At 45.8% G+C, this 27473-nt stretch overlaps 1 protein-coding gene across 1 annotated transcript in view; it reads left to right on the top strand.

Annotated features, from left to right (window-relative positions):
- The window catches only part of GDI1 (GDP dissociation inhibitor 1), a 268309-nt gene that overhangs the window by 144746 nt on the left and 96090 nt on the right, over positions 1-27473 (top strand). Inside the window, exons 3-5 of the mRNA XM_069645471.1 lie at positions 15896-15995; positions 17823-17957; positions 23875-24073. Coding sequence (XP_069501572.1) covers positions 15896-15995; positions 17823-17957; positions 23875-24073 — 434 coding nt within the window. The remainder of the gene's footprint in view (positions 1-15895; positions 15996-17822; positions 17958-23874; positions 24074-27473) is intronic.

A 27473-nucleotide genomic window follows, 5' to 3' on the forward strand; every position in this document is an offset into this window, starting at 1 on the left:
ATTCCTGTCATTAAGGCTTTTATGTAATGGGTTAAAATACTTCACCCCCCCCCCTATTTCCGACCCAACTCCTGGATGGGACTTGAATGTTGTCAAGATTCATGGGACCTCCTTTTGAACCAATGCACAAGACAAGTCGTAAGGCCCTTACCTATAAGACTGCCTTCCTAGTGGCCATCACTTGGATAAGGAGGGTGAGTGAACTGCAGGCCCTCTCAGTTCAGGACCCATTTGCAACTATTCACAAAGGCAAGGTAGTTTTGCGCACTCATCCACGATTTGCACCTGAATTAATCTCAAAGTTCCATGTGAACCAATCAATCGGAGTTCCCATTTTCTTTCAAATCCCCACTAACTTGGCAGAAAGCAGCCTCCATACACTGGATGTGAGGAGGGCTTTAATATACTACCTTGAAAAGACTAAGCCACTAAGAAAGACAAAGCAATTCTTTGTCTCTGTGGCAGCTGGTAGAGAAGGGGACCCTGTCTCTAAATCAGCAATTTCCAAATGGATTGTAAATTGCATCACACTGTGTTACTCTCTTGCCAAGAGAGATCTACCCTTTACACCTAGAGCACGGTCGACTCGGGTCACAGGGGCTACACTAGAATTCATTGCAATTGTTCCTCTAGATTCCATTTGCAAAGCAGCAACCTGGAGTTCTGTTCATACATTCACCCAACACTACTGCTTAGACCCAATTCTGCAAGGAATTGGCAAACCCTTCTGTAGCCTCACCTCCCTCTGGTCGGCATTGGCAGAACATTTCACCAACAAAACTTTGGACATCCTTTCCTCTCTCACTCCTTCACTCACAGATGCACCAACATCCTCTGAGCCCGCTTTGGCCTCTTACACTCCTCTCCCTCTCCTCTCCCTCTCCCTTTTCCTGCCTTTTCCCCCGTCACACCTGAGGTGGTCACTAGGCTAGTCCAGGCTATGAAAGCCTACTCCAAACAGGTGGATTCATACCCCTCCAAAACTATCCAGGATAACATTGACACTCAGCCTTGGCAAACCTCTGCAACCTCTCTTTCGCCTCTGGAGTTTCCCCCTCCTCTCTCAAACAGTCTCTGGTGCGCCCACTACTCAAAACACCTTCTGCCGACCCTTCTATCTCCCTATTTCTATCATTCCTTTCCCGGGCAAACTACTGGAGAAGTTGGCTTCTTTCAGCTTACTCCACACCCTGAACCTGTTGGTTATCTCCACAATCATTATTCTGGCTTCAGAGTATTCAGAGGCACGGAAACTGCTCTCCTGAACACCTGTGAAGACTTGCTCTCAAATCTTGACTACAGCTCCCCCCTCTGTCCTCATTCTCCTTGACCTCTCCTCTGCATTCAACACGGTGAACCACAACACCCTGATCATTCGTCTCTGTGATACCCTGTGCATCACTGATCTGGCCCTGGCATGGCTTACTTCCTTTCTCTTCAACCATCAATCTCAGGTGGAACATGGGCCCTTTCTCTCCGCTATCACTCTCTCTACTTGTGGAGACCCTCAGGGATCTAACCTATCCCCCTGGTTCTTCAATATCTACATGGATGCTCAAGCTACTGTCAGCTTCTTCCGCCTCCTCGTTCGTTCATGACCGTCTCTGCAATTAATTCCTGCTGTGCAGCTAACAACCTCTGCCTTAATGTCAGTAAGACAGAGATTGTTCTCATTGGGACCCCTGCTCCCATTTTCCCACTCTCACTCTGGCCGGTCTCCCTTGGCCCTGCACCCTCACCCACCAATGAGGTAAAAAAGCTGGTGGTCATCTTCGATTCCACTCTGTCCTCCTCACACATCTCAGATATATCCCAAAAAATCTCACTACCAGCTACACCTCCTCCGAGGTATCCTACCTTTTCTCACTTTCCCCCCAGAGACTCTTTGTCTCCAGAGCTCTGGTTCTCTCTAGGCTTGACTACTGTAAGTCTTTTTTCTCAATCTCGCTACTTCTACACTCAGACCTTTACAGCTCATCCAGAGCAGAACCACGAGACTCATCCTTGGCCTCAAGCCCAGGGACCACATCTCTCTGGCACTGAAATCCCTCTACTGGCTCCCTGTGGCTGCAAGGATCAACTACAAGACCCTCTGCATAGTTCACAAGGTTTTCTGGGGCTGGGGTCTGCACTACTTACAACACACTCTTCCCAAATACACTCCCTCTAGAGCACTCAGCTCATCCTCCTCCAACTCTGAGTGAGCCGTTTTTCAAAACAGAGACTTGGGTGTAGATCCTTATCCTCTGCAGGGGCTACGCTCTGGATCAGTCTCCCTGCCTCTCCCCGTCTTGAGCCGGAGCTCCTTAAATTCCGGAAAATCCTCAAGACCTTCCACTTCTCTGTCTTCTCTCTACCTCTCCCCTGCTATCATCTGCTGCCTACCTGCTACCACCCCCTTCTGCTCAGTCAGCTGACTGATCACCTGGCTCACCTCAGAACCTTACAGGTCCCAGACACCCACACCAGTCCCTGCACTTGCCTCCTAGCCCCCCGGCACTAATTGCAGCACTGCGCACTTCCCGAAGAGGAAACCCTCTGCACTAACCCGGCCCTCCTGGAACAGGTGCAATTCCCTTCTCCCATCACCCGCACTTCCTGTCTGGCACTTACACGATTTGAATGCACCTTACCCAGTAAGTTTGTTGTCTGTCTGTTCCTCGTCTCACCGCCCCACTCCCGCATTGTGCACCTGAAACACTTGTGTTAGTGGCACATCATAAAGGCACAATAACCTACTCATATCCCCTCCTATCCTAACCGCTGGTCATGCACTTGCATTATTGTCAGTTCTTATGCATAAAAATACATACTAACTCTGATTCTCAGGTGAACAAGTGGTACTAAGACATCTCTTTGCTACTGTCCTTCACACATCCCACCACCATATTGTGGTACTGCTCGCTAGTCTATACACAGCATGTGATCTATGCAGATTGACAAACATCGGAAGACATACATTTCTCACGGTAATCGTATTTCTGATGGTTGCATCTGCTTAGATTCACATGCACCGACCCTTCCTCCCCTCTTGGAGTAGAAGGAACATAGACATCTTACACCTACTTACGTCTGTACTCACTCACGCCTCTGTAAGGCTCCCTCACGGCAGAACAAAAACAACAAGTGGGACCTCAGCGTGTGAAGGATTTTGGGTACACTACACGTCACGTTAGGGATAGTGTTACAGTCACACCCATGTCCCGGTCCCTTTCGATCTTCGAAAAAAGATGCAATACTCTGCGATTACTACTACAAGTCGGACTATATGCACAGCATGTGAATCTAAGCAGTTATAATCATCAGAAATACGATAACTGTGAGTAATGTATGTCATATGTGGTTCTCCAGTAGTTTTGCAGGGTAGGGTATGTTAGATATTGGTCCGTAGTTGGTGGGGTCTTCTGCGCTTCCCGCTTCATTTTTTAGGAGTGGCTTGAGGTCCGCTGATTTGAAAGATTTTGATACTATTCCTGTGATTGGGGATAGGTTCATCAGTATCTGGTAGTAATAAGTTGGTGTGCTGTGGTTGAGGATTTCTTTGTAAATGCCTGGGGGGCATGGATCGCTTGAGGATCCAGCAAAGTTAGTGTCCTTTATTAGTGTGGAGAAAATGGGCCTCATTGCGGGTCCGGCAGTTACCATGCCGGTAAAACCGGCAGGTAGCCGCTGGACCCGTAAGCAGTTACCAGCACCTAGCTTCCCGGTAACACTGACATTACAAGTCCCGGCGGACCGGGAGCTAGGTGCCGGTAATATATTGTTCCCCATTCCCATAGAGTCTAACATGACTCTATGGGAATGGGGACCACAGAAACACCGGCACTGGTAATAATGGTGCTGGTGCTTCCATGAAAGTCTGTGGGCGTGTGCCAGTCAGCCTGACAAGTCAGGCCTGGCGGGTGGGAGGGCACCCGCCCCAAAGTCTTGTACTTTGCCAGTACGGAGACAACGGACCGGTAAATATACCAGCACCGTTGTTTCCAGACCGGCAACGTTGTAATGAAGCCCAATGTCTTCATTTATGGGTTAAAATCAGTGGAATGCGGTTGCGGTTGGTGGATTGCCAGTTGTTGGTGGTTCCATGGTTGTATTTGTGTTTATAGTTGCATGGTCTGCTTCAATGGTCTGTTGGATTGTTTCTATTTTTGTTCTTAGGTAGTTGGTGATGCTGTCACATAGTGTTTGTGATGGGGTGATGCCTTTGTTGCATAATGTAGGTTTTTTGATTCCTTTGATGACTCTGAAGAGTTTTTTGTGGGTTTGTTGCCACTTCGATTCTAGTGGCATAGTATTTTTTTTTTTGCTTTGAGGACTGCTAATTTGTATATTTTGAGCTGTATTTGTTACTTTATTTTGTCACACTGATTGTAGTGGTTTCTCCATAGTTTCTCCAGTTTGCTGTTTGTTTTTCTGAGTTCTCTCACCTCTTCTGTGAACCACCTTGCTGCCATTCTCATTGCAGAGGCTTTGAAAGGTTTTGGTGGTGCCAGTTGGTCTATGGCCTCAGTGATCCAGGCTTTGCATATTTTTTCTGCATAGCCAGAATCATTGTTCAGCTCGGCGATGTTTGGTTGAGTTGCTTCCAGAAATTCTGTTAAGGATTCCAGATCCAGGTTCTTCCAGTTTCTTTTCTAGTGTGCAATATTGTGTTTCTGGGTAGTATGCGAGTCAGAGGTTTGACAGAAAATGGTATCAAGTGGTGGTCACTCTATATCATTGGTACCTGTGGGGTGCTGGTAGAGAGTCTGCCTTTGCAGAAGATTGCGTCTAATCGTCTGGCATTGTGAGTGGACTTGTTCATTATTTTCTTTCGATTGGAGTGTTTCCAGCAGGGTGCTGTGACAAATCAATTTCCGGGGCTCCAGTGGGCCTGTTTGTAGTACACTCTATTCGTATGTTAATGATTGCCACCATCGGCAGGGTTTGGTCATCCCTCTTCTGAGATGACATGGTGTAATCCTGGTTGTCATATCCCAACTAAATATGACTGGGGACTGCGCCTGTAGGCTGTGTTCACCCAGAGTACACGGGTCTATGTGTATGTCATGCGGTGAGCATAGGAAAATGTGTGCGGATTAGCCCCACACATTTTCCGGAGGTTGATATACCATCATTCAATTTCATTTACAACTTTAAAACAAAACACGTGAGCACACACCCACTGTGCGGATGGTCAAATTCCTCACAGGCGCAGAGTGACTTTGCTGTAGTTTCGTTCTCTTTGGAACCAGATGTTGAAATCTCCCAAGATGATCAGGTTATCATGGTAGGTTGAAAGGTTGGCGATGGAGTCTGACTCTCGCTGAAAAGTTTGGGTTGTATGATGGTGGTCTGTAGATTATAAGGAACTATGTTGGCTTGATCGCTGAGTTTGATCTTGATAAGGAGAGATTTGCAGTTTTCTATGTACGTTGAGGGGAGTGCCGTGGCACAAATGTGGTCTTCGTGTACAATTGCAATTCCGCCTCATCTTCGGTTTCCTCTGTTGGCATGTATTAGTGTGAAATTGTCCAATATGGCTTCATGGGCGATTGTCTTATAGTTGTCTGATAGCCATGTTTCTATGAAGATGAGTGCGTCTGTGCTACCCTCGCTTAGGAAGTCGTATATTTATATTTTGTGCTTCGCCATGGATCTTAAGTTGAGTAAACTGCAGTGCAGTGTGTCTATTTTCCCTTGTGAGTTGTTGTCTGTCCTTTCTTGAGTCCCAGCCGGAGGGGGGGTGTTTGTTGGAATTTCATTACTTGGCTTTCTCTCGATGCTGTTTGTTGAGGTTACGTTGGGTACTCAGTCTCTTGGTTGAGGAGTTTAATTAACTTGACGGCAGTTTTTTTACTACTGCTTCATGGTGGTTGGTTGTTTGTACGTAAAGGCGTTTTTCCAGCCTTTGGTTATGTAGGGGGTGACGACGGTTATGATCTGAAGTGTGACCCTGATTCTTATTGGAGTTTTGCCAACAGTGTCTTCTGAGTTGTTATGTTATGCATTATGGTATGTTTGTTTTGGCGTCCTGTTGGAATACAGGTAATCCAGGTTTGGGCTCTTGCTTGTGGGTTGTTTGCTGGTAGTTTGTTTTCCGTTGAGTTGCAATTGTAGGTGGAGAAGTAGCATGAGATGTATAACGTGTTTGCTCTTTTCTTGGCCGTATCCTTCGTCCGTTTCAGTGTCCCCACGGGGTTCCTGGGTGTTTTGTATATTGGTGGGTAGTTTCTGTTCTGTTGGGTTGAGGTTTCCTTCCGGTTTTTGTTTTCCTGTCTTGTTTCGTTGTCTTTCTTGTATCGAAGGATGTTGGGGGTATGTGTTTTATTGTTGTGTTGGTTTGTGATGCCTGAAACCAATGTGGGGTACATCTTATTTGAGACTTCAGGCCACAGGGCCTCTGGTATTGACCTAATTGAGTTATTAAAAAATCCACCACACCTAAACCTAAATGTGTAAACATGGCATGTTCATGGAAAGGAGTTGGAACCATTAGCTATCACACACACGCACACCCCGCACTCTCATTAAAACAATTGGTGCCCAACCCAGAAAAAGAGGAAGAAACCTTGAGACTGAGTGGGTTAAGAGGGGCTCCCTTAGAGTTGTTGACATGGGAGGAGTGAGATCAAGACGAGTGCAAGAAGTGGTCAAGCCAATTGGGCCACACGATCAGAGCCCTAAGACATAGGAAGTGGTGAAGCCTAATAGGCTGCACCGTGAAGTGGCTCATAATTGCAGAAACAATTGGAGCAAAGAGACTGCTGGGGGCTTTGACTCAGAAGGTAGAGGATACAGAAGACAAGTGGGAGAATCGCCTGCTAGGTTGCTATCCAGATCCTGATGGTTATGGCAAAGCCTATAAAGCTAAATATGAGCCTTGGCCCTGAGAATCTAAACGGAGCAGGCGGCTAGCAGTTTCAAGCACAGGAGGACTGGAAAAGGGTTAGGTTGGGGGTGTGGGCCTTCCCAAAGAACATCTAGGGGAACAATACATAGTTTTGCCCATGGTAAGTGGGGAACGTTACAGAGGCTTGCCTTTGTAAGAAAATAAAGAAACACGTAGGACAGAGGTTCTGCAATCTTTGGTTCTATGGATATTCTGGACTTTGACGCTCGTGGTCCCTCACCATTGAATATGCTGGCTGTGCTTGATGCGTCCAAAGTATCTGAGTAGCCGAAGGTTAGAAACCCCTACCCCAGGAATAAGGGAGTCCACTGGAAGGTCTTGGCCCCGTAGAAGTGTATCACAAGGTGAAAGAGACCCAAAGGGCTGTACCTCAGTCAGATCACCTTCCAACGGCAAGCAGTGTGTGCTGGTGCACTCAAAACCATTCTTGGACTTTAGTGGTGGACTTTTTGCTGCATGCAGACACCTGAGAAGTGAACACAATTGGGATTGGACATTGGATTAAGTAGACTTTGGGCATGATCACGATTGGGCGCTTTGTTCTTTTCAGTTTAGGAATCCTTTCACAAACTTAGTTACTCCTCCAACGGGACTCTTTATCGAAGGATCTCCTGTTGTAGGTATTCCTCCATCCTTTCCCAGAAGAGAACTACTGAAGGGTTTGAACAAAAGTTGTTTTGTGTGTTTTGTTTTAAATGCCTCCCGAGTAAATGATCCAAATTTCCAAAACTTTCCCAAATTTTGCTAAAAAGGGATTGCCTTAAAATGGTAGGGTGTTGCGTCATGCATCAGAATTCTATGCAGATCACTCTTTAAAGACGTGAAGTCCTGCACTGTGGACCCAAAGACATTTTTTTTTTTTTGAAAGATCAGTACTTTGTTGCTTCTGGTCACTCACAAAAGGGAGAATCCATGGCTAAGGCAGGCCTTGCTGGATATCTAGTACAATGTGTTCAGCTGTAAATATCATGCACAGCTTTCGGCGACACTGCGAGCATGTTCCATGCATACAAAGCCTTCCATTATTAATTTTTTCTAACTTTGTTTTTACAAAACATCCCATTATAAGGAACACTTGTAGGGTGGCAACATAGAGCTCTGCACACCCGCTCACAAAACATCACTCTGCATTCAGGGAAGACAGGGTTCTTTAATGTGACTAGCAGTTCTTCAACATCTGCTTTGCAAGCACATCTTCACAGCCCCCTCCCCTTCATGAGCAGAAACACAGCTGGAAGATCTGCAGGCAGCATGTGAACGTTCACGCTGCAAATGGAAAAAGTAACTTGCATGTAGTAATAATATTGCTGCTCTAAACCTTTTATAGTATAACATGAAACATACTCTGCCACCTAAAGTGATAGAGCTACTAATGCGTTAAATGCATATTTTTTTCATCATGCAGTGTTTGAGTATTGTAAGGAACTCATGGTGGCAACAGTAAAGACAGACACAAGTGATCGCAGTTCAAAGGGTGTTTATTAAACTGTATGTGCAGGTTGGAAAAACGACCTAATCCAAACCTAAATCTAAAGCAAACTACCACCATCAAATAATAATAAGCAGTCCTAGTGGCATCATGTCAAGTAAAAGGGCCTATACCAAAAAACCTATTGCCAATCCTTACAACTAAATACAAAAAGACTATAAGATAAGATTCACAAAAAAAGAAAGAAGTGTTCACAAATGATGTCAGGCTGTGGTAGCCGGGGTGTCTCTTCCCCACATTTTGAGCACGGGACAAGGCGGGACTCCTGAGCACAGCACACTCTCGAGCTTTCCCAGCACAAGATGACAGTTCCGTTTTCAGCTATCAGGATCTTCGATTCTCGCCGCCTTTCTCCTCCTCTTGAACTTCCGTGCTTGCATAGCTGTCTCGTCCTGCGGTCTGCCTAGCTCGTCATGTGCTCTTGTGCTCCACCTTTTTCCCCTGTGGGGAAGGGAAAGGGCGGTCAGGTGTGTGTGGTTCTGGTCATTTGACTGACCCTTGTGTTGGGACATGTCAGGTAAATGGCTCTAGTGTTAGTCCGTTGTCTTTCGTGGTGTAAGAAAGTGTTTGTGTCGGAAAAGGGGGATGGGGTTGAGTGTCTGAGTATCCTACGTGATAGGCTGGGGGAAAGGTGCTAGAAAAAGTGGGATACCGCATCTCACACGTCGGTGTCCTTTTTCCACTCTTCAAGGACCACTCATCCAGGTGATCCTCCCTCACTGGTCCATCCCAAGGAACTGGATCCAATAGCGATGGCCGTGTCCGGTCCCCCTGGATGACAGATCCCCGACGACTAGTCAGGGAGACACCGCCAGGTTTCTCACAGTATGACAGTCTAAACATGGGAGTGGGGGATATCCCAGGCTTCAGATCAGTGCCATAGCTAACTCATGATTGATGCCCATAAATTAAAGAGAAATAAATGATGCATTTTACAAAACAAACTACTGGTTGTCAGGATAGGGCATAGCATGTGAATCCTTTAGCTGCGTAATTTGTTAAAGTGAAATAACTTTGTCGTGCTCTTAATCCTTCAGCCCCCCCTTATTTAAAATAAATTGCTCGCTTACCTTCTGCTATATATATACACGTTTGTAAGTCAACCTCAATAGAGGATTTAAAACAACCCTAGGGTGTGAGACTGAGATGGCTGATTGGGTTTGACCATGCACACTCTCAGTCCCCATCTCACACAAGCGCACGGTCCTTAAAGGAGAAGAACGTCCCATGAGTTAGTTACTATGATGGGGATCTTGCTTCATCTGGGTGCTTAACCCTGTTGATGGTGTTGGTTTGCAGTGCTCCGTCTGTGGTCTTGCAGATTTATTTTTGTTGGATTTCCCTCTTGTGGGCCAATGATTTTCATTTTTTGTTTAACATTTTATTATTCGTTTTCTTAACATTTATTAGTTTTTGCATTATGGTGAAGGCCGCCAGTAAGCATTGTCCAGCTCGTAAGAGCAGTTCCAAACAGTTTTTTATAGTTCAGGAATTCCCCCTCCCCTGCTGTGACCTTCTTTATTCCCTACCCCTAAAGTCCATGGAAATGCACTATGGGATTGTGCATGGAGATTCAGCAAGCAGTGACAGGGAAAGAGGAGGCAGAAGAAGCTCCCAAAAAGTGACTTAAATGGAATGTAGCCCATGCATGGTTCCACTCACTCAGGCTAGTGTTGTTTGGAGAGGTTGGCTTATCATGCCTGGCTCTGATCAAATGATCTGGAGGCCTGCAGAGTGGAGAATCAGAAATTCACTCTGGGCTTCTGGAGCTTTGATACAGGCACCCATTTGGGGTCTCTTCCCCCGGCAGGTAAGTGTGCAGGAGAGTGCTTCTCAATGAAAGTCTGTAGGAGAAAACTGCATCAGATCTGCTAGTAGGGTGCCAAATCAAAGGGGGGTGTTTGGCATCCAGTGTATTCCAGCCCTTTGGAGTGCTCTGTGATCACCAACAGTGGGCAAGCGCCATCTTGTCAATCTGCCGTAGGAAAAGAGGCAAGCATTTTACTCTTAATTCCCTCTTTTCTCAACACTGCACGTTGTCCCCATGCTGATGGAGGGTTCACATCCTCTAGGATCCAAGGAGAGGACCCACCACAGATCAAAGCACATAAACGCTGGTGGCTCCCTGGGAGCCCTGAGGATTCAGGTTCATACTAGTCCTCAAATAGGTAGGTCCTGGCCCACCGATACAATTTGAGCTAGTCTATAGCTACAACACTTGCAGTGAAAGTCGACTTACAAGTGGGAATAGGGCCGGATAATATCCAAGATCATCCATGGGTAAATGTTCACGTCCTGGTTAATTATGTGTAGGTAACTATCAAAGGGGAATATTTATTTACCCTTGGCTCTAGGCCCAATGACAGGCTTTGTGGAAATTGTTAGCAAGTGATGGATCATGCTGCTTTGGGAGGATAGGGATTGCATGGGTCCAACATTCACCTTTGTTCATTAAGGGACCAAATGACCCATCTGTTACTGGGGTGAAGGTGAATACCATAAGCACAATATCCCCTTCTTGTCACTCCCATCTGTAAAAAGTAGTTTCCTCTCAAACCCAGGTGTCCCTACTGTCTAACTTCTGCCTTGCTGTCAGTGAGGACCTGAAGGCAATGGTCCTATCTGTATAATCTCCCTCTGGGACTTTGTATGCTGGATCTAGACACCTGTTAAGGTTAGTTCTAAGGAGTTGTAGGGTTATGCCTTTCAGTTACTGGAGCCCCTCTCTGTCTCCTTCCATTCACGTCCTGATGTTTCTCTCCATATCCCTATGTCACTGTTCCTTTCCTCCTCCTACTGTTCTCCCTACTACTGCATGCACCATCTCTTGCTCTTTTTTCTCTTTTTCTTTCTCTTTCTTTTTTATCTTTCTCTCTGATGTTCCTCTCTACTTCCTACCTCAACCCTTTTGATTTTACTTCCTCTCTCCTTAAAACTTTCCGCCCTACTACTACTCCTTTCCACAACACTACTACTCCACCCAGCCTTCTACTCAGTCAACCTCCTTTCACTCGCTCAATCACCATTCACTCACCCTTTACACTGCCTCTAATATTCGTACTCATCCATCTTACATGCACACTCGCAACTCAATATCACTTGCTCTCATCAACCAATACCCCACCTTCTCTCCAAACCAACTCAACACTCCAATCCACCGTCTTTCCTCCTTCTAGACTGTCGGTCTGCCACCTCCTCTGACCTCTCCCAATCAACCCACATTTTCCTGTTTCTGTGTCTTATTCTCCCCCCCAATTTCTCCCATTGAACTTCTTTCCCTAGCCTTTTCGCCCTGATTTCCCAGGCCGACCGGTATCACAAGGGTCAAAATACATCAAAAGGGGCTAATCCCAAGCCCTTTCTTCCACATGGGACCACCATGTTGGAACAATGGTGGCCCCCCATTTGAGTGTGTTCCGGTTCGTGTTAGGGAACCGTGTTGCAGTGAACTCTGTGGTAAGTATCAGATAGTCTTTAAGTCTGAGGTCCTTATTCCCCAAATTATGGCATTGATTGAACAGCTTGAAATCCTGTTGCGGGGGGAGTGGGTTGAGGGGAGGTTGTGATGCACAGCAGATGTGAAGTGGTATGAAGATATTTGCTCAAAATTAGACCATAATGAGATGTATTGGTATATAAGCAAAAAAGTGGATATTGAATGGTGATATTCCTCAGATCAGCAAATTAGGAACAAAAAATGTGAATGATTTGACGAGAACGGCCCTGATTTAAAGCAAACTCTTCCACAGGCAGTTAAAGAAGCTGCCTCCAAGCCTGAGGGCAACTGGCAAGGGAGTAAGAGAATTATGGAGAACTTATAAAGCCATCATTAATGAGTAAACAAAAGGGTCTGACAGGGCCTATTAAATGCTACCTAACAAACGTTTGGCCAAAAGGTTTTTGGGGCTTAATATCATTTGGACTATGGGAGTCATTACGACCCTGGAGGTAGCCATGCTGCGATTTGTGACATGGCTACCCCCATTCCGGGTACCGGGTGCGGGTTCCTGGAATGGGGAAATACCGGGCCATTCCGACCTTGGAGGGCCCGGTATTTCCCCATTCCAGGAACCCAGACACTGTACATCCCCATTCCCATTCGAGCCCCCATAGGGCTCAATCGGAATGGGGAGGATGCAAACAACGGGCCTGTTAATGACTTTTCGAGGTCGTTGACGGTGTATTTTTGTAGGGATCAATAGGGAAGCCAGGGTAGCACCTAACCTATTGAGTTTAATTAGACGCCTACATTCTTGAAACTATGGCAGGGGTTGGTGTGAGACCGGAGGGGAGACGACCGTTAGTGTCCTCCATCAAATTGGGGGGTGCGAAAGGGCTGCATTCTCACAACGTTATTCAATCTTTTTTTTAGTGACAATATAGCATTGAAGGAGAGACTGCATGCCAATGTCCGCCAAACTGCCTCTATTTCGGCGTCCCAGCAAGCCAGCTCAAGAAACTCCAACGAATCCTAAACTCAGCAGCCAGACTGCTCTTTGCCCTCTCACCCAGAGAACATATCACCCCTTCACTCACAGTACTAGACTGGCTCCCTGTTGGCCTAAGAGCGACCTTCAAAGCTACGAATAACAGCACACAGTTTGATTAAAAGAAGCACGGGACTACAGCCGCCAACTCTAGTGTGCTGGCGTCTCTGCTAGAGAGCCACAGATTAGAATGGACAAAATAATGTTGCGACACATTGGCTGCTGGTAATTGATGGCGCCCTAAATTAAAACAGGGGTACAGGTTTGTGCACACCATTTGGAAATTGTTATTCCTAGCGGTAGCTAACTTTAGCCTTAGAAAAACAAGATGAGAAAAACTCAAGTTTGGCTGAAACACAATGTGTCGACATCTATGTTGTATTGAAGAGTAGTGATGTTGGTTCCTGCAGCGTATTAAATGTAGCATCATAAAATGATGGATGTTTAAGTATTAGTGGTCAGGTTGGTTGATTAACGGAATGTGTTACACAGTGAAGACATCAATATGGCTACAATGTGTGGCTTTTTCTAGAAAAACAAATAATAAAGAAGGTGCATATTTTATTTTCTGCTAAACAGCCACTCCCATTGATTTATTCTATGTTTAAATACTTGAATTCGTTTTGGCATTAGGAAGTGAGAAGGCGTTTTGCCTCCTTTTTAGAGTTCCAGTCCGTGGCTATTTGTGTATGCATGTGTGAAGATTCCCTGGATTGCCAGGAGTGTGAAGATTCCCTGGATTGCCAGGACTGAGGAATCAGGGTCCCCATTGTGTTTGACAGTGGCATGCAGCATGCCAGCAGCGTTTACTCACTTTGCAAGGAGCAGTGCTAAAGTGCAAGAGCAAAAGGCGGTGTACACACGCATACAGCGCCTTTTGCCCTTGCCATTTCCACTCTACTGTGCAAATGACAAAAATGTGGCAGGGGGGCCGTTTATGTTGCAGCTACAATTGGAAGCAAAATGAGCTCCCTGGTCTCCTACTCCCTACTTGCATGGGTCTCCCAAAGAACAGCAAAGAATGAAGTTTGACTAAGACGTGTGTCGTATGCTTTGGGTTGTGCTGGAAATACAAAGTTGGCTTCATTCGCAAACCCGGAAATCCTGATTTTGTTTTTTTTTCTGATGACTCAGCTATTTGCCTCGTAGATATGGTCCCCATCTGTGCAGAGCTCGCGCTTTTGTTTACAGGCCCTGTCTGGTTTCTAAAGGAGCCCTATATAATGTACTGGCATGCCCTATTGTTTTTGCAAGCCCTGCCCCGTGCCTTTATGGGCCGAACCTGGTGTGTTGGGATGCCATCGGATGAGGTAAACGGAAACGGCTGAGGAAGAGCACATAGAAAGGGCATAACCAATCGTGTCCCCGTGGAGGAGGAAACTACACAATTACCAACCGGACCCATTATTGATCAATCTGACTTTTCAGGAGAACTATAAACTAGGGGCGTGCCGCATAGCACATTTAGTATTCACCCCCATAGCTTGTCAAGTTTGCGGACTGAAGCCAAATATGAAGAATAGTCGTTTCGTATTAATCATGTTCCAAACTTGAAAAAACACTCTTAAAATTGTTTCCCATGCTTCATTTACTTCTCTTCATTTTAATCAACATATCATCCTTATTTAATGCATACAAGCCAGAAAATAACAAATTGACTATAAAGAAGGAACCAAATGTATGGAAGCATGTTGCATATACCAAACTAGCGCTACTCCAAGAGGCAGGCATTCTAAATGGAAAAGCACTAGGTTGCAATGAACAAAATGGATATTGCCAATTGCATTTGCCATTCCAAATCTCACAGATGGAAATCTTTTGCGAGATAGCTTAGAAGGAAAGTGAGTTTTGCCACTCACAAGGAAATGTAGAAACAGTTTGTCTTGCCGGGCAAGTCAAGGGGACATATGAGGTGCAGAGGGCGCTCCCAGCGAGGCCGATCGGGTAGGAGCATCACATGAAGGAAAGCCTGACATGTGACTGAATCTTCCCAAACCCTGCAAGCCCGGAAACCTGTTGGGCAGTTGCCCAATTGCACCAAATCTGAATCCACATTCACTCCCCACACCTCCTTCCCATCGCACTAGCAGAGGATGGTGGCGTTTCCTGTCTCTCACTCTTCAACCCTCCACTGCACCACACCAACAGCTACAGTGCTCCCCATCTCTCTGTCCACACAGAAACGTGCGCTCATCTCGCACGCATTTCCTGTTGGGCCAAGGGGTCAATAATGTTGTTCAGGAGATTTCCTAAGAAGTTCTCCCAAGAGTGGATTGGGAAATGTTGGCCACAGCATGCACTGCCTGACATTTAACCGACTCACCCCAGCCCGATTGCCCTAGAAGACGCAACCCACCTGTTGGGAAGTCTTCCAACATCCTCCCCTCCCAGCAATGTCCCCAACAGAGCATCGCACTGTATGTTCCAGTCATCGGACCTAGCTCTGCTTACTCTAGCTAGGTAGGGCCACAACCTAATACTTCACAACTACCCACTTTACAATGATAGGTTATTTATAACGCGCTTAATACCCAGAGGTTTCTAAGCGCGGACCCGGGGATCGAACCTGTGTTGCTCCGTGTCGCCTTGCGTCCAAGGAGAGCACATTGCCGCTGAGCTATCCTCCCAATGTTATCCAACTAGTATGTTCATTTCCCTTTTCCTGCATAGCAACAGAGGATTTATATTGTTACTGATGTATGACTTGGGCCTGGACGTATTGTATGTTATGAAGGGTTCACTGCACCTTTAACCACATTGCGTCCACCATGAGAGTGGCGCTTTGGCTGCTCTGCCATATTTTCCCCTAGGAGAGTCGGGTGGACTTGAGGGTAACCAGGGTGCCTGCTTGTGGGTAGATTCCCCTCGATCCAAGAAAACAGAAGCCGAGAGAAATCCTCTATCAGCGTATGCCCCTGACTTTCATGTTGGGGGCAACGGGGGGTGTGTGTGTTTTCTGCAGTTTGTGCCTTGTGTGTTCATGGCAGTGTGTTTGCATCTCTGACCCACTCTTTTCTTTTCCGGCAGCTCTATAAGAGATTTGACATTTGTGAAGGACCACCAGAGAGCATGGGCAGGGGCCGCGACTGGAACGTGGATCTCATCCCTAAATTCCTGATGGCAAATGGTGAGTAGATGTGCCGTGCACATTCCGTTGTAGGACAAAACACTGACTGGTGGTAACTGAGTCCCTTGTTTTTATCAATCTTTACTGGATTCTGGATTCCATAATCACTCTATACATGTATCACTGCTTGGCTTTATTTGACAGTATAATGCACATCCCTGATGTCTGTATCACAACACTGCCCTTTAGCACGTCTACCTAAAACGAAACGTTTATTAGTTAATATCATGTGATTTGTATGACATTTTGTTTATTTTATTTATCCAAGTTTGCAGCTCTACCTTGTGCCTGTATTCTTGTTTTATGACTGTTTGTAAATGTTTAATTTAAACCAGATACAATAAAAAAAACACATTTTTTAAATTTCATTTCTTAATACACTTAATCTACAAATCCGTACCAGCTCCAGCCTTTCCACCATTCAGACCTGGATTTCGTTTCCAGGTCCCCATTCCCTCTGGTGGCAGAGATAGTCATCAGATCCAGCCATTCTGGAACATGCAGCTCTCATGCTTCTCGGACACCCCTTAGCTGAATCTCTTGGGTTAAACCGCATCAATACCCCATTCTCTGCACTACCAGCACCAACACATTTCTGATTTGAATGGCACATAACTTTGTGCGTTCTACTCCACATGGGTGGATCCTTGTGCTTGCTTTTTGAAGGCTAGGACTGTATGGGGAAAGTAGGGTAGCTTTAGAGACCTGCATGCTGTGTAATACTGCTGCTCTAGGCTGCATATGCCATGCACTGGGGCTATGAAGTGCTGTGTGTGTCATGCTGTGGGCTGTGTGGCACCTATGCGTCTTGCAGCGGAAGTGTGTGTGTGTGTGTGTGTGTGTGTGTGTGTGTGTGTGTGCGCATGTGTGTGTGTGCGCCCCCTAGCCAGCCATGCGTCTACCACTTGCTCTGTGTGCACTGCAATGGAGCATCAGATGGTGTTCTGTGCTGTGTGGCTGCATAGAGCTGTGTGGCCTCTGACGTGAAGAGTGTGTATAGCAGTGGTGGCAAACTGCTGCTTGCCATGGAGTGAGGCAGTATTAGAGGTTTGGTGCGCCACATAGCATGGCTGTTGATTGCTGTCTACATCGTACAGTTTGTCTGAAGGGCGGCTGTGTGTGCTCTGCCATGCACTGTAGCGGCAAAGAGCTCTGCAAACCATACAGTATGGTTATGAAGGGAATGCGTACTATTCAGTGTGCTTGCATAGGAATGTGGGTGCTCTACAATGCACTGCTGAGGGCTTTTGAATTCACCGTACTGTGGGACTACTACCACCTGTGTATTTTATAAAATGTGGCTGTAGGGGCTTTGTGTATTGAGTGTGGCTTCAGAAGGCTGTGCCTACTGCACAGTGCAGCTGTTGAAGGCTCTGTGTGCCTTGAAGTATAAATGCTGAGATATTTGCTCTGCAGGACAGCTGATACTGGCAATGTGTGCTCTCCACAGAGAGGAGTGTGGATTGTGCAGCTGCATAGGGTGTTGTGTGTCATGCCGTTCAGCTGCAGAGGTCTCTGTTCCCCGAACTTTGACCAAAGAGGGTTGCGTGTAGACCCTCTTTGGTCAACTGCTGCAGCTGTTCAGCTGCTGCAGTTTCTGTATTTATCTGTTCACTTATCTGTTTATGTATATACTTTTCTCAGTCGTATCGCTGCATCTCCTGCTGTACCTCTCTGCCGCTCCCTCTGCTCTTCCATTGTTTTCTGTTTCTCTCATCTTCTTTCTTCTTCGCTTTCCCCTTAATCCCCTTCCTCTAATCGCCTATGCCGCCTCCTTCCTCTCTTCCCGCTCAGCGCCATCTTACCTCTGCTTCCTTCTCCCTCCAGGTCAGCTGGTGAAGATGCTGCTCTACACTGAGGTGACCCGTTACTTGGATTTCAAGGTGGTAGAGGGCAGCTTTGTCTATAAGGGAGGAAAGATCTACAAAGTGCCTTCCACCGAGACTGAAGCGCTGGCTTCCAGTGAGTAACCACTTGCATTGTGTGCCCTTGGCTTGCATATGCCCCACTGCCATGTGCCCTTGTCTTTTAAACTTGCCTCATATAACCTTCTTGACTGGACCTGTGCTGTCATCCTGCACTTTCATCTTGTGCCATTATCCTTCACCGGTGCCCTCATCCCGTACCTACTCACCCGTCACCTTAATCCTGGTCCTAAGCCTCAATTCTGCCCCTTGTTTGCTCCATAAACTGGCGGTGGTCTAACTTCACTAACATGAAGTGAGCCTCATGCATAATCCTGTCCCAACGTCATTTTCACAAGTGCATCTTTTAATCAATTTGCGCTTTGAAAGTGAATAGAGTAGGTAGGCATGAAGGAGTAATGAGTGCATTAACGGGGAGAAGGAGTGGTTAAAGAAAAGCAATGTAGGCCAGGAACAAAGTAATTTCCCGACATGTATCCTTTCGTCCACTGATTATTAACATTGCATTAACCAGGGTGTTTCAGCATGCCCCTTGTTTAGGAGAGAATGATTTAAGTAGAAAATCCCTCTCTGCCTATGTTTTATGTCCTCTGAGCTCTTTCCTGTTTTTTGTGATGCTGTCGACAGGCACCCGCTTCCCCAGGGAGTCACATCCATGGCTCACAGGGGATGCAACTGTTTGCACCTCCTTTGGGACCTTTATACCACTCAAAATGGAGCTTATCCAGAGTTCTCTTTTGGTACCTTCATGGGGCTTCTGTGTAGAGACCTGCAACCTTCGCCTATAGACTTGCATTGGACCATTGACTTGCATATAAGCCAATCCGAATTAATCTTTGTTCTGAAGGGAATGCCCAGTGCATTGCAGTTGGGGATTTGAAATCCTAAAGGGGCCGGTGTGTCCCACCGAAAGAAATGCTGGACTATGTTGGACTCTTGAACAATTTTCTGAGCCTGCAAGGTCATATTTCTGAATCTTTGCCCATATCTGGAAAGCTGCTTACCTGTATATTGTAGACATTCTTGTACAGACTTCTCTATACAGAACATATTTTTACAAATTTATTGGGTGACTGATTGTTTATCTTGAAGTGTCATCATTGACTGCTCGTCCATAACAGCACTTGGCGTGTGGTGGAGAACACCAGGTAAGCCGAGTAGGATGATCTCGCTGGAGCATAGTCATCGATCCTAAGAACATTTTCCTGAACAATAATCGCCTAGAATTGAGTTTGCTTTGTGTGGCCAGGCTTAGCCTGATAAACAGATAGGTACGCCACAGTCAGCTAAACCATTAGCAACCATTCACAGTAGAGAGCCTCTCAAACTCTTGGCAACATTTAACGTTCTTGGACCTTAGCCCAGAGTTAGTAAGGTTAATCCCGGTGCGTAGCTCATGTCTCTGGTTGCTATTGGTACTCTAGAGTCGCTATCATTTCAGTGCTGGACATTTCATCAGCTACTATTGTCTTCTAAGTGGGCGACATGGCAAAAGAAGCAGGAAGCTGCATATAAGCGCGATGGAACATCATGAGAAACCAATATGCATGTGTTATTATTTGGTAATTGGTCCTGGAAGCCATGTGGGACATACATGATTCCCTTAGTGAAGCTTTTCAATTTTAGCCAACGCCGGGTGGTCTACCTTTAAATTATTCAAGCACAAAGTGCAAAGGCGTGTTGGTGCTTGAATCATTTTTTGTTTGTAGCAATAAGAATCTGAGAAGGCAATATGAGGAATATATGAAGTGTTGTCGATATATAGCAATGCATTTTAGAGGCCGCAAAGGGGTCTCCTTTTGCTGTGATAAATGTTATGTACATTTTTATAATGGTCTTAATTGCTTTTGATTGTATTTGTAGATGTGTGTGATTTATTCATGTGTCTTCAGTTTGGTGAATTTTATTTTAAACTGTTATTACTGCTAGTACTAACATGCAGATAAATATATCTCCCCCTGTTTGGGCATGGTTAGGTCGACCACTGGGAGTCCCTTGATATTTTTGCTTGGCACTCTGGTTCACCAACTTCCATTTTCCTTAGTGAGTCCCCATCCATGGCCCGCTGGTGATTTAAATCTGGTACGGGTCCCTTGGGAGGCCCTATGACTGAGGTCAGGATGCTACAAAGGAGCCCCATACCCTCCGAGCATATTGCTTTGCTTGTTGTGTAAGTCACTGACTGGGGACAGCTCTTTGTGCATTTTTAGATGGCTGCATGCTGTTGCAGCAAGTTTACCTTTACAATGAACAGCCGCTTCCCCCTGCTGGTCCCCATAACATTACCTGGCCTAGATGCCCAGTCAGAATCCACAAGGAGTTAGTGTTTACCCCGTAAGCATGGACACGAGGGTGTAGACCCTTTGTGTCGCAGCATCTCCCCCACTGCTGCCCACCGTCGTAAGTGTGCTGCCCCTGCTGCCTACGACCCATCCATTGTTTGATTTGGGGCGTGTTCTTAACTTTTTTGTGCTTTCCAAAGTTCTTTTTGTCCTCCCTTTCCCTTCCGTGTTTCCTTTCTCCCCCCAGCCTCCCAGACCACGTTGAGTAACCGATTAAGCCCTGTGACCCACTTAAGATAACCACCCAGGGTAGCCACTGCCCAGGCAGCCCTCACTCCATTCAGTGGCTGTTACTTCAGCGGACTATGTAGGAGTGGTGGTGTCCTGACATCACACATAGGGTGCAGGATCATGTCCACACCAAGTGTTTCAGAGAGATATGGTAGCTTGGCTGCAAGAACAAACCAGTGCAGTCTCATATCTGGGGACTCATTTTCCCAGCATTCACAAGGGAGTGGGCCGGCCTGTGGACTAAGATGCAGAAATAAGCAGTGGGGGTGCTCACTGACCAGGTATTCCAGCATCCAAACTGAGGCAATCTCTGCCAATTTCAAATGAGGGAAGCCCAAGAATTTGTTCCGGTTTGGCTGAGGGAGAGTTCATCTTCTAGAACCTTTTATATAGCAAAGAGAATTAAGCATTCTCCTGGGTTTGTAACTACTGATTGCTCGTGAAAGGGTTTGCTTTTCATTACAGTTTCAAAGTTCTCCTAAGTGAATCCTAAGTGTACAAGTTATAAAGCTCTGCAACAGTTCATCATTACGAAGTAACCTTGAGCTTGCAAACAAGGTCATGCAAGTGTGTTCAGTTTTTCAAGTCTACAGAGCCTCCTTTTTATCCCTGTTATGAATGGACATTGATTGGCAGATTTCCTCCATCTGCTCCTTATGGTGCTTTATTACAGATGCTTAGCAGAACATTTGCTGCATAGAGGTATTCATCCACGTGGGAAAATCACCTGTACTTGCCACCAAAATGGCCACAAAGAGGATGGGGGCGCGGATAAGCTAAGAGCACATGACCACCACAAGGAAAGTAGACTCTGCAGCCATCAATGTTACCTACACCAGAGTAACTACTGCCACAAGCAATCAGTAGTTACAAACCCAGGAAAGTGCTTAATTCTCTTTGCTATAAGGTACTATAAGATGAACTCTCCCTCAGCCAAGCTGGAAAAAATGCCAATATTCTTTTGAGCAATCTATCCATATGTGCCGGCATGTTCCTTGTATGCTGCACAGTTTGTGGAACTGGGCTTGCAGCATTTGGAGCTGCAGTTTGCACCAATGTCTTCCTCATTCTGTCCCCATTTGTGCATGTCATTAAGCACTTTACCAGATGTGACCCTATTGCTAAGAGACTGGGTCCTTTTCAGTGTCTCCTCCAACTTGCTTTCTCACTTTCCTCGACTCTTAGAGTTTTATTTAATAATTTAACATAAACACCAAGTATTTTCCACAACCTCAGTGATGTAAACTGGGCCAGTACATAGGTCTGGAGGTAAGATTGTGAGACCATTTATTGCTCATCATCTTAGGAGGTAGTTGGGATGAACTTTCAGTTGCACATTCCATGCTGGAGGGACAGCGAGTGTGAGGATGTGGATGCCGGAGGGTGTAGTAAAAGGCGAAAGATGTATTCGGTTTGAAGAGAAACCAGAGGCTGTAGTGCTCGAGTAGGCATATAGAGATTAGGTGTGTCGAGGTGTGTGTGCTGGAGCAGGAAACCTATCTGATGCCATTTTGTTCCTCAACTGGATAGCACACGAGTTTAATTGTGTGAGTGGGGGAGGGTGTAGAGTAGAGCAGGGTGGCTATTGGGACCCTACCTGAGGCTCTCTAAGCTGTACCTGTATCCTTCCTTTCACTGACACATCTCTTTTGGCATGTTGTTAGTCTATCACTCCTGTCAAGTCATGACTGTTGGAAGCAATCAAGTAATTACACATGCTAAGAGTCAAACAATTAGTATCCTCCACACAATGAGAACAATATTATGTGGAGCAATGCTGCTTCCATGTGTTCATGGTAGTGGAAAAAATATGAAAAATCTACCTCTTGAAGCGTGATCATGGGTAGGGGTAGAGTATGGTTATTTACCGAATTTTCAAAAGGACACGAAGAGTATAGATATTAGTTAGCAATTACAGTTAAGGACATGGACGATGTTCCCAGGGGTATTGTGAGGCCCCTGTAGACCTTGAAAGATCCTTGTCTGTTTTTTTAAATTAGGCTGATCTTACAGAATGGTGGACATGTTTTCATTTCGAGGGGTGTGTGTGTGAATTCCAAGGATAAGGAGATGGAAGGGATGAAGAGCACAAGTGGGGAACCTATGTAGGGCAGACTTGGAACACAGGTTGAAGAGAGCTCATGATCACAGGGTTAGAGAATCGGAGGCAGCCGGATGTAGAGGTGGCTAAATACACCTCAGGCACGCATTTAAAGCCCTCAAAGAGTGAACTTTGGGTGATTAGTGCTGCCTGCAGAGTCCAGCTTCTGCGGAGGCGATGAGCGGAGATGGGGAGGGAATATGGGGTAGACTACAGTAGGGAGGTTGAAGAGTGTATGGATGGCAATTTATGAGTTCTTTAAGTGGGAAAACGAGTAGATGACACTTTCCTTCAAAGAGGCTGTAGCTGTATTCTAGCCTGGTGAGGATTCTGGCACAGTGAAAGGGGAGATAGGGCAGATATTGTGTATGTTAAGTAGATTTAGCCTGGCTGCTGTCTGAGTTTAAGGAAGATATACAAGATACCTCCTAGCTTGCGCGCTTTGGGGGATGGGTCAAGGAGGAAGATGCCTTCGATTTTTGACAGAATTGCACAGTAGAGACTGGTGTGCCATCCTGTAATGGATGGTGTAGATACAGTTGGATATGTGAGTGGATACTTCCGGGGTGATGGCGTAGATGAAAATGATTTGGTATAGTGTTGTGGGGGGGTGCATGTGCGGGGGCACAGAGTAAGAGAGAGAGCGTTAGTGACTGGCTCAAAAGGCAGCAAAGCGGTCCAGGAGTGCAAGTTGCTATTCTCCAGTTGAAATGTTATCTGGTTGAATACCACAAATTACAGAAATGTAGAGTACTGGGGGAGAAAAGAGAGAGGGAGGCCCACAGTTGTCCAGGTTGTTGGGATGTGCAGATGTTTGTTCCAGGATGGGAAAGATGGTCACTATCTTGAAGCAGCTTTGCAAGGACCCAGAAGCAGTAAAGGGTTGAAGAGGGGTAACATGAAACCGCACATAAGGGGTACTGCATGCCTTATTTGTTGGCTCAAACAATACCACATGCATGGGTGGTTATGGTGCTCCTATAAAGTGTTTTGTTCCCCCATCCACAACCTTTCATATGCGTGTCATTTACTTACTGTTCACCATAGAAATAATGTGTGGTCTAAGAGCAGTGCAGTGTGAGGTAATAAAGAATGTATGCACACAAACGCTTATCTTTCTGTTCAGTACAATTTGTGTCAAGAACAGCATGCGATTATTTTTCTACTGCACACTGTCATTTTGTGATGTTAGGTGACCTGTCCAGGCCTATCTGTTTTTTTTGTGCTCCATATCTTTGCTGCTTTTGGGACTGCAATCTCATTTTTTCTTCTTATCGCAGATCTGATGGGCATGTTTGAGAAGCGACGCTTCCGCAAGTTTCTTGTGTTTATCGCCAACTTCGACGAGCATGACTCCAAGACTTTCGAAGGGGTGGACCCCCGAGATACCACCATGCGAGATGTCTACAAGAAGTTTGACCTGGGCCAGGATGTGATGGATTTCACTGGTCATGCACTGGCTCTGTACAGGACCGACGAGTAAGTTGCAATCGGCTAGCGTATCTGCTTCATTGATGCAGATGAGTACAGACGGACTACACAGTCTTCATAATGCTCTACAAACATACATAGTGGATGCCTAGTCAATAGCCGTTTGTTGGCATACTATAATTACAAAATAAGTAGGTTTTTTACCATATTCTTGCAAATAATTTAAGCCCATTTTCCCGCAGCCCAAAGGAAACTAGAAAAAATACTGACTACTTATTAAAAAGCTAAAAAGTAGTCAGGATTTTAATAAAGCAACATGACGAGTAACTACATTTTCTTAGCTAACCGAGCCTCACAAAAGGGGTTGCCCAGCAGCATAGCTTGGGAGTCTCACAGCTTCAACACCCCCAATGTGACTGTGTCTCCGAGCACACGCATGTAAGCTGAAGCAATCCTTCCCCATAAGATGTTTCTCCCTGTTTCACACCAGGGCGCCTGTTTACAGGGTAAGTGACTTGTTGTCTCTGCTTTGCTGCGTTCCCTGCTCTGCTGCATTGCCTGTCGCAGATCCCAGAACTCTGCTTGCAGGTTGCAAGAAAATAAGGGTACTGTAAGGGACACCGACACTGACACAAGAGGTACAAGTTTCAAACTATTTATTCAATTTTTGGGGTTTGGAAAAACTCATAATTTGCCCTATACCTATGATAGAAATAGTCTCTACCATCAAATAATAAAAAAGGCACAGTCCTAGTCTGTCTTTGTCAAATCAAAATGGCCTATACTAACAAGACCTAATGCCTGCCCTATCTCTTATACTAAAAGTGTGTGAAGGGGAATATGTATGCAAAGGAAAATCCATGTTATAACAAAGTATCAAGATGACTGAGCCACCTCTCCTCCCCAAGTTGGACAGAACGGAGTAAGGTGGCCCTCGTAAACAAGATGACGCACTCTGGCTCAGGTTCTCAAAAAGAAGGTAGTTCAAAACGTGGGTCATGGCCCGCTTGGTCTTCCATGTTAAACTCACTTATTCCAGTTCACAAAACGTTATTTCACAGTTCAACAAAAGTTCACGTAGTTCTCCCTCCATCGGGATCTGACCTCTCAAAGCTTTAACAGTTCACATAAATCTCCCTCAGCCGGGCTTGAACCTCTCAATCAACAAGTACCTTATTCTATGTAGATCTCCCTCAGCCGGGGTCGTACCGAGCAATCACAGCACTTGCAGGGGTTCCCTTCCCCAAGCTTATTTCACCTCCGTTAGAGGTTCCCTTCCCCTAACTTATCACACTTCCGGTCTCCCTCAGTCAGGCTCGGACCTTTTACTGATGTCGAAGACTTTCGAATGTGTGAGGCTTTTACCATAGACCTTCGCAGGACCACTTCTACTTTCTCTTCAGCTCACACTCTTGTCCCAGTGTCTCTTGGTCTTGGTAGTTCAGTACCATAAGCACAAAAGTTCAAAGAAATCTTTCTCTTCAAGCATTCACCTTTTCACTTCCGTTTTTTCTGGGGTTCATCTGGTTATAGGTTAAAGGATCAAATGGCAAAAGGTTTGAGTCAAAAGGGTCGAATTATTATTTTGGGGGGGGGGGGCTGGGGGTCCCCCCAAACCCTGTTTCTGGTGTAAAAAACACTTTTTTTTACCTATACGGAAGCCAAAAAAAATATACATTTAAAAAAAGGCATTGAACCTTTTTTTTCAGTCCTTTTGACTCGAACCTTTTGTCATTCGATCCTTTTCATTCGATCCTTTGACTGGACACGGGTTCATCTTAACCATTATACATTTCATAGTTCGTTCAGTTTGCTGCTACATATTTCGCTGAGACTTTCGAGTGGGCTACTTCCTTTCGCCGGACCACTCTGCTACTCTATATCACTGGCCTCACAGTTATCGGTCTGTCTTTCTTCATGTCTCATCCACACACATGCAGCCTTCAATTGTGAGATGAACTGTTGCAACTTAAATCTTTCCTTAACACACACCGGCCTTTCGTGTCGCTCGCCAACTCACCGGCTGTGTGCATTCCTTCTTGTCTTTGCGGTTTAAATTCACAAGTCAAGGTTAATACCACAGGCTTAACCTCGCCTCCCCAACTCTGTCATTCACCCAGGGAGGGTCACTGGTGTCCTTGAAACACAATGCAGTCTTCTTGTCTGGGATTTGGCTTTTTGCACCTATCTTTCACAGCTCCTCGGAAGCAACAACTCCTGCTGGGTTTCTCCCATCCCTCTGCCCGTCGCTCTACACCAGTAGGTTCGCCTTCGCCCGGAAGTTCTGCTCCTTCTCGTGTCCCACCTTGCTCACAGTGTGTCTCTACATTCTGCCTTTTATCTGTTTGGGGAGAGCTAATGGGTATCAGATGTATGTGATTAAAATCAACTGCCTGACTTTGCCTGATCTAATTAGCGGGACATGTACAATGTAAGGCTCGGTTGTGAGTCTGTCTTTCCCCAGAGCGCACTGTCAGTGTGAAAGTGTTTGTGTAGGAAAGGGGTGTGGGGGGGATGAAGTCTCAAGATACCCTACCTGGTAGGATGGGGTAAAGTGGTAAAGGGGGGGTGCCATGTCCCACCAGTGGGTGTCCCAACCCCACTCCCCGAGAGTGAGGTCTGCTAATGTAGATTCGGATAGTTTTGTTCGTCTGATGGTGGTGTCCAGTTATTCGATTATGTTTGGCGTGCAAAATGACATCCTACAGTGCATTTCTAATCTTCAGAGATATACTCCAAAGGGACCCAACTGCAACCCCAACCAAAGGTCCCCCTATAAGATAGAAAGTACATTTTTGCTCACTTTATAAGTCCCCTCGGGTTTGGCTTGTTTGTGATACTCGGACCATTTTTCCCCAGTGGGTTTCATTCAGATCTCATACTGTATGTTGCCTTTTGGGGACAGCTGCCAAGGTGCAACTTAGACTCCCAGGGCAAGTAACCTTGCCCAAGGAGTTATTCTGCCTCTGGTTAATGGCAGTGACATTATAAACAGTAGTTGCATGAGTATGGCTCACATGCCTTCCTGGTGGCTCCCAAAATACAGTCTGTAATTATTTGGAGACTGGCCATTAGCTAAGCAATAATACTTGGTTTGCCTTTTATGATTTGTTTTTAATGATTAACAAAAATATTTTTGTATGATTAGGTTGAGACCACGGGTGACTAAGGGAATTTCTGAAAGTTAGCTTTAGACAGGACCTCCCAAAGGGGATCGGTGGGGGTCACTGATTGGGATGGATGTCTGGGATTGGCTGGCTGCTAAATGTTTCAATGGTGCATGAGTGTGAACCAACACCAGTCCAGTATTTTGTCAAATGCTGGAGTTTGATCCTGAAAACATCCAGAGAAACCACTAGCCCAAGAACCTTGTCAAAAGCTCTGAGCTAGCATCTTTTGGACTCCAAGAAAACAAAAGGTGAAGTGCTGCCTCTATCATGATCAAAAG

Source organism: Ambystoma mexicanum, chromosome 2p, assembly GCF_040938575.1.
Source record: "Ambystoma mexicanum isolate Mex_15411 chromosome 2p, UKY_AmexF1_1, whole genome shotgun sequence".
Lineage (NCBI taxonomy): Eukaryota > Metazoa > Chordata > Amphibia > Caudata > Ambystomatidae > Ambystoma > Ambystoma mexicanum.